The following is a 14,916-nucleotide window of genomic DNA, read 5'->3' on the forward strand; positions in this document are numbered from 1 at the left end:
AAGAGGTGAAAAAGAATTCCCTCTCTATCTTGCTCTTCATAGATTTTTTATATCTTTTTTATATCTTATATATCTTATTCCAAGTTGAATACTAAGTTTCTCTAAAAAATGTTTTTTCATAACACATCCCCAGGACTGTACCCAACATATGAAATTTCTTACAACAATGTTTTCTACATGCAAACATTAACAAATCTAGAATACAATTGTGCTTCAGTCTCCTGACCACCAGATGACTATATAGAACATGAAATTTTTTAAAAATAATAAATTTCATGGGTATCTTTTATTTTTCATCACCTAGATTTCCCTGTGTATCTCTCCCTTTCTCTCTTCCTTGAGAGTCATCCCTTTTCAACAACGAATGTGTTTTTTCTTAATAGGAAGAAAAAAATCCAGCAAAGTTGATTGATACATCAAAAATTAATCCATTACACTATACAATATTCCATATTAATACCTTGTCCCATCTCAACAAAAAAGAAATGATGTACGCGCATATCTCTTCTTGTATAGAAAAAGAAGTTTTAAAGCCTAGAAAAAACCAACTACTTTCATCTGCCTCTCCCTTTCATAGATGAGGAAACCGAGGCAAAGAGACTTGTCCTATCTCACAGACAATTGTGAAGGAGCTTGGTCCATTGCTTTTTCCACTATAACACATTTCACAGTGACTTTTTGGGAGAGAGAACAATTATCAACATTTGAAAGAGTTAAGGTGAATAAATAAAGATCTGACCCATCATGATTGAACAGTTGTTCATCTGTGCTCTCTAGATGTCTTTTCTAGGACTAGGACCACACTGTCAAACTAAATTTCTTTCTGCAGGCCTATTTCCAGCCCTCAGCTACTCTCCATTTATCCTCAGGAAGGAAGAATAACATTAGTACAACTGTGATTTCTTGATGATATATATACCAGTAGCTCAAGTTTAAATAACTTCTTGCCTAAAAAGTAGGAAACAGCACAAAGGGCCCAGCATCTGGGGTTTCGGACACTTTCGGCCTGGTCCAGGATGAAGCTGTTCCAAATCTTTCACTTCAATATAAAGCATACTCACTGACACTGGCACACCCCTCTTCCTGCTTTGCTGTTACTGAATTTACAAATGTCTGTGATTCAAGTTTTGAACAACTGGTTTTTCATTAAAAAAGAGCAAAGGATAAGGAGGCTTCCCGGTCAGCTGTTGGAGGTAAGGGTGCCATTTTTACTGAGCTTCAATTATTGTACTCAGTAGTTTCATCAAGGAAGTAGAAAAGCTGGGGGGCAAAGGGCAGGAAATCTTTTACCTTCAAATTCTTACAACTGAAAGGAAGAGATAAAGATAGAGCAAAATGATTAATTTAACTTCTTACTTCTGGAGGATAAAAAACAAGACACAAACCAAGACAGAAGCACATAAAGGGAATCCAGAGAGACAAAGGCTGTGGACCACTGAACTGATTGGTGCTACTGATGGATCCTGAAACGTCAAAGATGGAATAGTTAGTGCTTTTGAAGAAAGGTGATTTGGAATATGTATATATGAAAGTCTGCAGCAGAAGTTCAAAGGAAGAATAAACCGGGGAATCAATACTTTTATGCAACATCAAAACAACTTTAAAAACAAAATATTTTTCCAAGCCAAATAACTGATAATAATTTATTTCTTTAAAAAAATACAGGCTTACCTTCACATGATGAATAAGGCATTCCTTTACATTTACTTTATAAGTCTCTAAACCCAGCTCCTTAGATAATCGTAGGATTCTATTCTGAGTAGGTCCTACATAGGCTCCACCAATATCTACATAATCAACGAAGTCATTCTAAAAAAAAAACAAAGATGGATTGAAAGATTTTCATTAAGCACTTTAAAAAAAGAACAATCTCAGTCACAACAAAGAATTTCCCCACTGGTTGTGTGCCATCACCATGGAGTGATGGACCTGGAGTCAGGAAGACCACGGTCCACATGTTTTCTCTGACACTCCAAGATGTGATGACAGGTAAGCCACTTACTCTCTGAACCTCCATTATTGTATCTGTAAAATGGGAGTAATAATGCTTGTAACATCACTGGGGGGAATAGTTTTAGCCAAAAGGAATAGCATGAGTAAAGGCAAGAAACTTTAGATCACAGTAAGTGGTCACAGAACAGTTTGGCGGCAACATGCAGTGTCTGAAGGAAGAAATAAGCTTAGAAATAATAGCTGAGGCTTAGTAGTGGGGAAGCATGAATGTCAGGCTAGAGCTTATATTTTATTCAGTAGGCAATGAAGGTTTTCTAGAAAAGGAGTAACATGATCTGAGATAGGCTTTTACATGATTAATCTGGCAGCACTCTGTAGAATGACTCAATCAATCAACACACAAGCATTTAATAAGCGCCTACTATATACCAAGAAAACCCCATGGACAGTGTGGTCCATGGAGTCACAGAGCCAGACATAGCTATGCAGCTGAACAATGATGTGCTAAAAATCAGGAGACCAAAAAAAGCCTCGTGGACAGAAGAACCTGGATTCAAGTCCTTCCTCAGACTCCTGTTATTCGTCCTTCACTCTCGAGAGGACCAATGGCCAACTATACGGCCTTGTCCTGGGTGAATCACTAAGACTTTAAGTGACAGAGAAAGTGCCTATTTGTATCAGTAGAGCTTTCTCATTTGAAAGGTCCCCATATTAATAAAATCACAGGCCCAGTCCCTATCACTGTGTGCCAATCACTATGCTAGGAGCTAGGGATATTAAGACAGGGAACTTCTATTCTGATGGGGATATACATACATATTTACTACACATATACACATATGTACATATATGTGTAGTATGTATGTGTATATGTATGTACATAAATAAGTACAAAACCAACACAAGGTAAAATGGGACAAGAGACACTAATACCAGGGTGATCAATAAAGACAAGAGTGCAGAAAGTGGCACTTAAAGGAAACCAGGAATCCCAACTGGCAGAAGTGAGGAGAGAGGACAATCCATGCTCAGGACACAGTCTGTCCAAAATCACAAGAGACAGAAGGAAATGAAATATCCTGTACAAGAAGAGCAAGGAGGCCAGCTTGGCTGAACTGTAGAGTGTGAGAAGGAGAAAAAGGTATAATAAGCTGAGACGGTTGGCACCAGGTAGTGCAGGGCTTTATGTGCCAAGCAGGAGTTTCTATTTGATCCTAGAGGCAAGAAGGAGACACAGGTGATTGGGATGGTCAGACCTGTGTTTTCAGAAAATCCTGCTGGCAGTTGTGGTGAGGATGAGTTGAAATGAAGAAAGACTTGAGGGAGTGAAACTATTAGAAGGTAAACAGTCCCAGCAAGAGGCGACAAGAAACTAGGAAAGCTAAAAAGTGAGTAGAGGGAGGAGACAGATGCAAGACATGTTGTGGAGATAAATCTACAAGATTTTATAACTTACTGAATATGGAACAAGGTAGAATGAGGAGTTGGAAGGACTCATCATAACCCCATCTGGTCTACACTCACAGGTTGGGTTCATGAGGGATGACTTTGTTAAATTCAAGATGCTCTTGTGGGTCCATACTCCTAAAACTATAGTTCAAAACCCTCAATCAGTGTATTCACCTTTAGTGGTAGGCTGGCTGGTTTACTAGATTAGATAAATTCTATAACTAGAACATTATCTTAGTTAATCTTTTTATCTCCCTAGTGTCTATCACAGCATTCTTCACACAGTGAATGTTTAATAAATCTTTACTGAAGGCTCAGGAAATTGAAAGAGTAAGGTTTCAGGGGATATGGAATATTATATCAAGGATATAAGTGGAAGGGTTAGACTCAGAAAAAGTTTCTGAGATAAAGGAAGTATCAAATGGATGAAGATAAAGATATTTTGAAATGAAGAAGAGGAAAAATTAATGATTTCAATCTTCTGAGTGAAGTAAAGAGGGAGAAGTAAGGACTAGGTGCTTTGAGGAAGGATAAAAAATTCAAAAATATGCCAAGTGGTACTGTGTACCACACTGAAATTTGGCAAGAGAATAACTTTTCAGTGAAGTCAATCTGCCCAATTTTATAGCTCTCTCATGAAATACTTAGCAGCCCAGGTAAAGTAGTGGAGAAACAGGACAGGAAAGTTAATTCATGACTGAATAAAGAAGGAATGTAGGTGAGGCATGTCCAGTGGGGAAGGAATAAAGTCAGGAGACTGAATGAAGGGGAGAGTCTGGGCAGGGGTGATTGGTTAGAGATTGTGAACAGGGAAGTGGAAGTAAGAGAATGGGAGAAGTTGTAGTTACAGGGAAATTCCAGGGCTGGATTCAATGATACAAGTACAATATACTGGATGTTAGCAATGATAACTATGAGTGATCAATAAGATGCTGAATTAGATGATGTGCCATCTGCTAAAGATGGCAGAGAGATGTCTAATCCGTATTCAGAAAGATATCCACAAAAAAAAAGGAAGACAAAAAATGTCTTGGTGCCTAAACTTCAATTTTGTGGAAAATATACTTAAGTGGAATACATAATTCCTGAAAGATTTCAAATAAATCAGGAATTGCTGTGAAATGTTTTGGATGTTCAAATTTCTATTACTTATTTGGAGGCAACGGTGCTCCGAGTGATGGGAATGGCCAATGTTGTGCTGCAGGGGTCAGAGGTACAGTGAAGGTCACTGGAATTATGGAAGCTGTAGCACTGTGATGGCCATAACTAAAAGGACCAGTGACTGAAAGGGTGAAATTACCAAAGATGAAGGCAGGACCAAAGACGAGGTAATGATGATTCCACAGTCTTCTTAACTTTCTTTGGTAACCTCTTTTATCATTTAATTCAGCCCATTCTTCCTTAGTGCACTAGTTAAAATTTAAACTTAAAATATACTGTTAGGAACAGAAATATCTAATTTAAGTTAATCTTTCTGTGCCTTCGTGTTTTTTCTTATAGGAAACTAAAGGAAACTAAAATTTCCTGTTAAAATGGATGCATAACTTATATTAGCTGAACACAAAGAAAAAGATTTTTCAGCACAGTTTAGGATGAAGAAGAAATTTAGGAAATCTCTCAAGACTAGGTGAAGTAGTAACAGTAATAATCAAACAAAGAAAAAACAAAAAAACATTTATTAAGCATCCACTGTGTGCCAGGTACTAGGGATACAAAAACAAAATTAAAATTTCTGTCCTCTGGGATCTTCCATTCTGCTAGGGGAGACGTTAATTGCCGGTCTTCACCCATCTTGACATCTCGGAAACAGTTAATACTGCTGACTCCTTGTTGAGCCAATTCAACTCTATACTGTCCTCTTTTCTTGAATCTCTTTTACCAGACTGTAGATTATACCCAGCCAACCCTTAACTTCAATCACTCCCACCATTATTGCCTTTGTGCTTATGTGCTGTTGAATGAAGCTGGGGGCAAAAATCACACAACCATGTTGACTGCAGCCCACTACAAATTTATGTTACACAGCCTCAACTGGGCCCTCACTGTTGCTAGTCAAATCTACTTCCTTTATTAACGTACTACCCCACTCTTCACAGCAGCTCTTCCAAACCTTTTCATCCTTCCTCAAACTTCCTATGGCTCCCTCCTCCGACTCTCTAGGTTGAGAACCTTGCCTCATATCTTACAGAAAAAATTGAGGCCATTCACCATGAGCTCTCTCTTTCCCCCTCTTCCTCATCTTCTATCACTCAAGTGCCTTTTGGCACTCTCTCTTCCTTTACCCCTGCATGAGATGATGAAGTAGCCTCCTATTCCAGCCCATCTTCTCCAAGATGGCCTCCTCTTATTTTCAATCTCTCCCTTTAAAGGTTCATTTTCTAGTGCCTACAGAACATGCCTATGTCCTTCCCATCCTCCCTCGACTGCTCTATCTGTGCTAATATTCATCCTCTCTCTTCTGCTCTTTGTACCTAAATTCCATTAAAAGGTTGTCTAGAATAGGTTCTTCCACTTTCTCTCCTCTCACTCTATTCTCAACCCTTTGCAATCTGGGTGCCAACCTTACCATTCCATGGAAAAGTTACTCTCCAAAGTTGTTAATCATTTCTTAAGTTCCCACATCCAATGGTCTTTTCTTCATCCTCATTCCCTGACTTCTATGCAGCCTCTGATACTACTGACCACTCTTCTCCTTGATACTCTCTTTTTCCTAGGTTTTCAGACCACAGCTCTTTCCTGGTTTTGTTCCTACCTATCTGACTGCTCCTTCTCTGTCTCCTTTGCTGGATCCTCCTTCAGGCCATGCTCTCTAACCATAGGTATCCCTCAAGGTTCTGCCCTAGGTCTTCTCTTCTCCTTCTATATTTCACTTGGTAGGCTTATCAGCTCCCATGGATTTAATTACCATCTTTATGTTGATATTTCAAAAATCTACCTTTCTTGCCCCAATCTCTCTGCTCACCTCCAATCTCTAACTGCCTTTCAGACATCTCAAACTGGATGTCTAGTAGATATTTTAAACTCAATTATGTTTGAGGAATCATTATCAAACAGGAACATGATCTTTCCCCTAACCCCCACCCCACTTCTTCCTATTTTTTGTAGAATCATAGAGGGCAACACCATCCTCCCAGTCCCTCAAGCATACAACCTAGGGGATTCCTCACTAGCTCTCACCCACCATACCCAAGGTGTTGCCAAAGCCTGCTAATTTTACTTTTGTAATATCTCTCGTACACTCCCTTTTACCTCTGACACTGTCACCACTCTGGTGCAGGCTCGTTATCACCTCACAACTACCTGCCTCATCTGTGTGGTCGTCAAAGTGATTTTCCCAAAACACAACTGATCATCCCCACCCTCAGCCTCTTCAATAAACTCCAGTGTCTTCCTATTGCCTCCTGGAACCATTACAAAATGCTCCCTTAGGTTCTCGACACACACATCTTTTCCAGTCTTCTCACACCTTATACCATCACCCCCATCCTCTTTCTATCCAGTGGCACTGACTTCCTTGCTATCTGAGGAACAAGACATTCCTCTTGGCTTTGATCTTTTTCTCTAGTTGTCCCCCATGCCTGAAATGTTCTCTCTCCTTTGCTCCAACTACCGACCTCCCCCTGGCTTCCTTTATTTTGTTTTAGTCATTTTTCAGCCCTGAATGACTCTGATTGCTTTTGGGGTTTTCTTGGTAAAGATACTGGAGTGGTTTGCCATTTCCTTCTCTAGCTCATTTTACAGATTAGGAACTGAAGCAAACAGGGTCAAGTTACTTGCCCAGGATCATACAGTTAGTAAGTGTCTGAGACTGGATTTGAACTCAGGAACAGGAATCGCAGACTCCACGTCCAGCACTCTATCCACTACACTACCTAGCTGCCCTAGGCTTCCTTCAGTCCCAACTAAAACCTACTGGAAGCTTTCCCTAATACCTCTCTCCCCCTTTTAATGCTAGTGGCCTTCCCTCTGTTTAATATTTCCTATATATATTGGATACAGCTTGCTTTGTATACATTTCTTTGCATGTTATCTTCTCTATTAGATTTTAATCTCCTTGACAGCAGGGACTGTCATTTGTCTCTTTTGAATCTCCAGTGTTAAGCACAGTGACTAATACATATTAGGCACTTAATAAATGTTTACTGAATTGAATTTATTATTGCCTCTCTAGATTTCAGTGACACCTCTCTCTCTCTCTCTCTCTCTCTCTCTCTCTCTCTCTCTCTCTCTCTCTATCTTTGACTTTCTCCTATCTGTCAAGGTGCTATACCCCAAAGCTCTTTCCTGAACCCCCACTACCCTTTCTCTCAGTCCCAACAACCTCAAACCTAATTTCTGAACTCCCTGCCCTTTCCAATAAGCCTTCTGGAACTTTTATTCCATAATTAATAAGTTTTATATGAGCCTTTTCTCTTTCTGGCACTCACAAAACTGGCTGCCTCTAGGACAAGACTTAAGATTAAAGAGAGTGATGAGATGATAATGGGGGAAATCTGCTGGGAAAAAAACAAGAGGGATGGGATCATGTTCACATGTTGAGGGGTTGACCTTGGTGAGGTAAAGAGCTATATCATTATAAGAGCCTGGAGGAAAGAAAAGAAGAAAATGGCAGAGGTTGTGTGATGTTGAACTGGTGTCTGGACTGGATAATAAATGGGAATCTATGGACTAGATGGACACAGCTTATCAGTTTTCTGCTTAGAGTCTAGAGATTCCCAAACTTTTTTGGCCTACTGCTCCCTTTAAAAAAAAATTACTTAGCACCCTGCTGGGGTTAGGTTAGGTTAACCCTAATTTTCATTCAATGTCCCCCAGTTGCACCTGAGGCTACCATGCCCTTGGATCGGTCCAGCACGCCCCCAGGGGGGGTATCGCTTACTTTGGGAACCTCTGACTATCTCCTCACACAAATATATTCAATCTTTGGAAAAACCTGCAGTTTCCAGGTGATGGTTCTCTCAAACCACATCAAATTTTGCTATATTACTTGAATTATCAGTATTTTAATAGGATTAGTTAGTCTAATCAAAGGCAAATTTCATAACAGCCTCTCTGCAAAATGATTTTATTTGGTCCTCTACTGCAAACAAGTCTATTCATATTAATGTCAATCTACTTCATATCTTAAACAATCTATTTTCTGTTTCCCTTTCTGTCATACAACTGAAGATGAATAGGTTTAAAGTACTATTAAGCATTTACCAAATGCTGATTTGAACATTGGAACACTTTGCTATAAATGGAACCACGATCTTATGCAACAAGGATATACATTCAAGGGGTTCTTAATCTATTTTGTGTCATAGACCTCTTCTCAGAAAAATGCTTTTAAATAGTTGAAGGAAATGCTAAATTTTAGTTAGAGATTAATGAAAATAAAGATGCTCTTTTTTTTCCTGTCCAAGTTCATGAATCCCCTGAAATCCCTCCCTGGACCCCAGGTTAAGAACCCTGATATACAGAAATGATACAAGCATGGAAATCTATGAAACTAAACAAAGGCAGTGAATATGTAAGGGGGAAATAATAATGACATAAATACTGCCTGAAATAAAGAATCTGGTTCTTTAATTTAAAATCTTTTATGTGAATGTACACATCTATTGAGAGCCATGAAGAAGAAATCAACAATCCAGGCTTTCTAACACTATTAGGTATCTCATTAAAACTGGAGAATGTTAGCACCTACTGGATCAAATCCTTCCAAATCTTTCTTTTGTCAGGAGGAAAGTGAAGGCATGCTTTGTCCAAAGGTAACACAGCTAATGAGTAGAAAATCTGTGACCCCATCCTCTTGACTCTTAATCTACTGCCCTTTCTCCTTTCCTGTTTCATCATTTCAGAACCTATCAATATTGGCAAGGGAAAATTCAGCTTAATGTATGCTAATTTTTTAAAGAAAGGTCATTTAACACTATTAGAAGTAGAGATGCTAGGCAATAAAATGTAAAAGCAAATGATGGGGGTTTGGAACTGGGAATCCTTGCAGGAGGGATTTAAAAGCCTCCTGATTAGAAAAGGATTATGTGTTAGTAGGTTATGGAGGGAACCTGTGCAATCCTTCTTAGCCTGATGGAGGGGCTGAGGTACTATGGTACCAGCCCTCTGGGTCTCAATTGTACTTACAGTTTGTGTAAGTACAAATAAAATATAAGAAGCTCTCACCCTCAAAGTGTAAGTCCTTCCTCCAACTCGGTTCCGTGCCTCTAACACCACAACATCAATTTCATATTCAGCCAACAGTTTGGCAGCAGACAGACCTAAGGGGATAAAGAGAGAGAGAGAAAGTTATGCTTAAGAAAACTTATTTCTCTATAAATGCATCTGGATTTCTGAATCAATTCTACAATTACTTATTAAAAATCTATCATATCCATACACATATCACTATATTCCTACAAAAGGCATGCCCCTACAAAGAGGTAAAAGTTCGCAGAAGTATTCCCTGATTATTCTAGGCCTTGCTGATCTCGCAGTATTATGGTATGAGGCTCATAGTGCCTGCAGAATATAATTTAGTATCTCCACACACATACTTTCTTATATTATTTGCTTATAATTTAACATTTATTCATCTTTTCTCATCAGTTAAGTATACATTAGGTTCTGTGACTCTAACAGCCTTTCTTGATTTCCTCAATTGCTAGTTTCCTGTCTCTCAAACTATCTTATATTTAACTACTACGTGTATGTTTGTACTTCTTTATTTTTATGCAGTTTAAATATATTTATACGTATATAATATTTACTCCATCTTAAATGGAAGCACACTGCAAGAAGGGATTGCTTCATTCTTGGGATTTGTATTCCCAGAATTGGTTTCTGATTTTTCTTACAGCACCAAACAAATACTAGGTAATTAAGTGCTTGAAAAACCTAATAAAAGAGATGAGATTTTACAGTCAATAGAATGAGAGGCAACATGGTGCATTGAGAGAGCTGCTCTTGGAGTCAGAAAGACCCAGGTTCTACAGATACCGGCTTTATGATCAGGAGCAAGTTCAAGCAACAATTTAATAATGAAAGTTAAAAATGATTTATTAATGTGCACCTCATGAAGGATGTTTCTAAAAAAGGAACTTCCTTAAAATAATTAAATCATAGGGCTGCCCTTCCCCTCCAAAAACGATATCAATCTAGGCAAGCAGGTGGGAGAGTGGGTACAACACTGGCGCTGGAATGGTGCTTACAGCTGCATTACGCAGGGCGAATTACGAGGCAACCGCAATCTCCTCATCTACAAAAACCCACCCTAACAGGGGAAGTGTGGGGATTAAAAGAAATAATATTTCTAAATCACTTTGCACATCTTAAGGTCATATTTAAATGCTACTATTACTATTACTATTATGAGAGAGAGACAGAGAAAGAAACTGAAAAGTAACTGAAGGTGATTAATGAACTTCACGAATCTGGACCAAATAATCTATGGCAGGCTTTACTTTTTGGTGGTTTTTTTCTTTGTTATCAGAGCAACAGATCTGCTACTTTTACAGAAGTGACTTGCCAATACCATAGGAGTCTTACTCAACTCCTACAAGACTCTGCTGTGGCCAGAACCAGATTAAAATATAAACCGGAAATGTTTGACAGAACAAATAAAAGTACAATATAGACAATGTTAATTTTTGGTTTTCTGAGTCAATATACCACCACAGGGATCCTTTCCATTTGAGTTTGACCCCACTGGCCTAGAGTGTAAGTCCAGTTGATGGATATATCAGTTTGTAACTGGGCCCAGTTCGGAAGGACCATCCAGAACTTGTGAACTGGCTATAGCTACTGAGAATCCAGAACTACCTCCACATGATGAGATGACACTGCAATAGGATTTTGTATTTTACACCATTCAACTGCATAGAGAAGAGAGGCTTTAAATGCCTCCCCCCACCCCCCACAAAAAAGGCTAATTCAAACCATGGTGGATGTTTAAATATCATTTCACAACTCTTCTGGTCTTAGAAGAATAGAGGTTAACCTATGTTCTTTGGCTTCTGCTTAAAAGAGCAGAGAAGCATATATTTTTGGAAGATTTCCATCACAACAATTTCTGAAAAAAAAACTGATGCTTAAGCTTTAGGAATGTGAAAAAACATATTTATGTGGACATGAAACATGACCATATCATATTTTTAAAATCATCTTTCCAATAAAACAACTTCCCCAAAAGGTGTCATTTGTTGTTTTGTTGAACCAATGGAACCAATGATTTCACAGGTATTTTCAGTGAGGAAACTCTTCCTACAAAGCAATTGTTCACTTCTCTTCAGTGTGTAGTCTCAGACTGTTTTGGATATTCCAAAACTGAAAATGAGTTATAGACAACTCAAAAAATGTTGGTCCCAGAATTGCATTGTTAATGTAACAGCAAATAAGAAAGACACTCACAGTACACATAACTGCATCTTCAGCTTCTTGCTGTTTAATCATTTTTCAGTGGTGCCTGACTCTTCCTGATCACTTTTGGGGTTTTCTTGGCATAGCACTGGAGTGATATGCCAATTCCTTCTCCACCTCATTTTATAAATGAAGAAAACTAAAGCAAACAGATTAAGTGACTTTCCCAGGGTTATATAACTATTAAATGTCTGAGGCTGGATCTGAACTCAGGTCTCCAGACTCTAGGCCCCTTGCTCTATCTGTGCTATCTAGCTGCCCAGGTAACTTCTAGGGCCCTGTAAATCTCATTTCTTAATTAATTATAAGCTAAATTTTACAAAATGCCAGAGAAAAGCCTAGAATAAATAGGCTGGAGAAAAAAAATCTTAAAAGTAACATAAATCAACAAGCAATTATTAAGTACATACTATTTACCAGGTACTGTGCAAAGAACTGGGAATACAAGAAAGGCAAAAATGGTACCTGCTTGCTTTCAAAGAGCTCACAATCTAATGGGAGAGACAGTTTGTAAACAATTACACAAACAAGATGTATGCAGGATAAACTAGGGTAAGTCTTAGAGGAAAGGCACTAAGATTAAGAAAGACTTCTTTCAGAAGGTAGGATTTTTGCTGAGATCTGAAAGGAGCTAGGGAAGCCAAGAGGCAGAAATGAGGAGGAAGTGAATACTAGGCATGAAGAACAACTCAGTAAAAATGCAGTCAGGAGATGGCATGTCCTATGTGAGGAACAGCAAGGCAGCCAGTATCTCTAGATCATAAGAGTGCACAGAGAGGAAAACTGTGTAACAAGGTCTTTTTGGCCTTTTATAACTTTTTGTTAGAAGAAGACCAACTTATGAAGGGATTTAAAAGCCAAACAAAGGATTTGATCATTGATTCTGGAGGAAATGGAACCGCTGGAGTTCACTGAATAGGTGATGACATGGTGAGATCTATGTTTTAGGAAGATCAAGCTGACAGCAGAGCAAAGAAAGACCAACCAGAAGACTATTACAATAGTCTAGGCATAAGTGAAGAGATTGAACCAGGGTGGTGGCAATGTCATGAGGACAGAAGGGGTGTAGCTGAGATGTTGCAAAGGTAAAATCCATAGGATGTGGCAACTGATCAGGAATGTGGAATGGGAGAGTAAGGACCTGAGTTTGGTGAAGTTAAGAAGAGGGATTTGGGGAGAACATATCAAGTCTGTCTATGTAGGGCGCATCCAATTCAAGATGTTGATTCAAGATGCTGGAGGCACCAGGCAGGTCCAGAGGGAGCTTAGGGCTGAACAAATAGAGCTGAGATTTATCTGCACAGATGACAATGTAACACAAGGAAGCTGATGAAATCGCCAAGTGGAATCCAGAGTATCTCAATAGTCTTAGAGCACTCAAACTGCACTAAGATTTTTGGGAAAGCCTGTAATGTAAGGGAAGAGGAGAAGAAAATCAAGGGCAGAGCGTTGGGGAATACCCAAGGTTGGTGGGCATGACTTAGATGAAGATCCAGAAAAGGAGAATGAGAAGGAGCGGTCAGGTTAGAAGAGAACCAGCATAAAATGTGTCGCAAAAACTAAAGAGAAGAGAATATCAAGGTGAAGAGGCATCATCAACCCTTGCCAAGCCTGCAGAGAAGTTAGGTGGATAAGAATTAAGAAAAGACCATTATAGATGTAATGACTAAAAAATCACTGGTATTTTTGAAGAGGTCAGATGCCTGACTGCAGAAGATTTACAGGAGCACAAAAGGCAGTGGAGGTACTGACTACAGAAGGGAATGCCTTCTCTCAGGGAGTTTAGCAGAGAAAGGGAGGAAGGATGGGGACTGACAGTTATCAGGCATGGATGGACAAAGTGAGGGCTTTTTAAGAATGGGGAACATCTGGATATGTTTACAGGCAGCAGGGAAGAAGTGGTTAGACAAGGAGAGATTGAAGAGTTGAGATGACAGAGGAGGCAACCTGCTGGAGGAGTTGGGAAGGAATGGGGTCAGTTGTGCACATGGGGGGATCCTTGGCAAAGAGAAAGACCACCTCTTTACATGAGACAAATGAGAAGGGTAGCAAGAAGCTTCTGAAATATGAGATGAAGAAAAGGGAATAAGAATAAGAATGGCCTCAAAAATTTTTTCAGAGGAACTGTAAGGCCAAGTTTTTAGCTTAGGAAGTAAAGGAAGGAGGGAACTGCAGGAGGCTTCAGCAGGAATGCAAAGGTCTGAGAAAGACACTGTGATGAACAGTAAGTCAGTTAGAGAAGCACTAAAGGTCTGCTGTTTCCATTGAGATTATGTAACATAATCCTCTAGTGGCATCGGGTAGGCCTGGTGGTGTGATTTTTTCCAGTTTTGCTCAGCACATGACAATGCGGTGGTAATAATCTGAGGCTGACAGCCAAGATGGCAGAGTAGAAAGACACACATACGCTGGCTCTCCCCCCACAGTCAATAACACACCTGTAGAGAGGGACTCTCAACAAATTATGGAGCAGTAGAAATGTAGAACAATGGAGTGGAGATTTCCAGCCCAGGGTGACCTGAAAGGCCCATGGGAAACATCTGTTGCACCAGATGCAGAGCAGAGCCCAGCCCAGCCTAGGCTGCACGGTACATGGCCTGCAAACAGGCCTTGGGGGTGAAATGTCCAGTCGCAATAGCAGCAGTTCACAGACCCACAGGCGCCAAACATCAGTGATAGGGTTTTTTCAGTTGGCTGGGAAAGGAGAAGGGCCTTTCCATAGCTTCGACCTTAGGCAGAGGCCACATTGGGCAGGTGGCAGCAGTTCTCATGGCAGCCCCTACGGTAGCCCACATCCATTGTTGGATCGTAAAAACCCTGGGGCCACTGAGCAGCTGATTCTTACCTCAGCCCTGTGTAGAGGCCCTGAGGGAACTGATCTTTATCTCACACTGAACAGCGACCCTGCCCATCCAGCTTATCTGAATCTCAGCCCTCAGTGTTGCTTGGTGGAACTGGAGGCCAGGTGGTTGTGAAGAAGAAACTGCTAAGATTCTGGGCACAAAAATCTCTTTCTGATCCCAGACCAGTTTTCATGCTTGATTGTGCCACCTTGGAGGAACTGAGATCTTACAGATCCCCAGAGTATATCCTACTCTTGACAAAGGACCCAAAAGT

General features: G+C 39.8%; 1 protein-coding gene across 3 annotated transcripts in view; it reads right to left on the reverse strand.

Moving 5' to 3' along the window:
- The window catches only part of MAOA (monoamine oxidase A), a 108,893-nt gene that overhangs the window by 74,212 nt on the left and 19,765 nt on the right, over window positions 1–14,916 (reverse strand). For all 3 annotated transcript variants that reach the window (XM_072615122.1, XM_072615121.1, XM_072615123.1), the window contains 2 exons: window positions 9,568–9,662; window positions 1,672–1,809 (listed from right to left, as the gene is read on the reverse strand). In XM_072615122.1, coding sequence (XP_072471223.1) covers window positions 1,672–1,809; window positions 9,568–9,662 — 233 coding nt within the window. The remainder of the gene's footprint in view (window positions 1–1,671; window positions 1,810–9,567; window positions 9,663–14,916) is intronic.

Source organism: Notamacropus eugenii, chromosome 5 (genome assembly GCF_028372415.1).
Source record: "Notamacropus eugenii isolate mMacEug1 chromosome 5, mMacEug1.pri_v2, whole genome shotgun sequence".
Taxonomy (NCBI): domain Eukaryota; kingdom Metazoa; phylum Chordata; class Mammalia; order Diprotodontia; family Macropodidae; genus Notamacropus; species Notamacropus eugenii.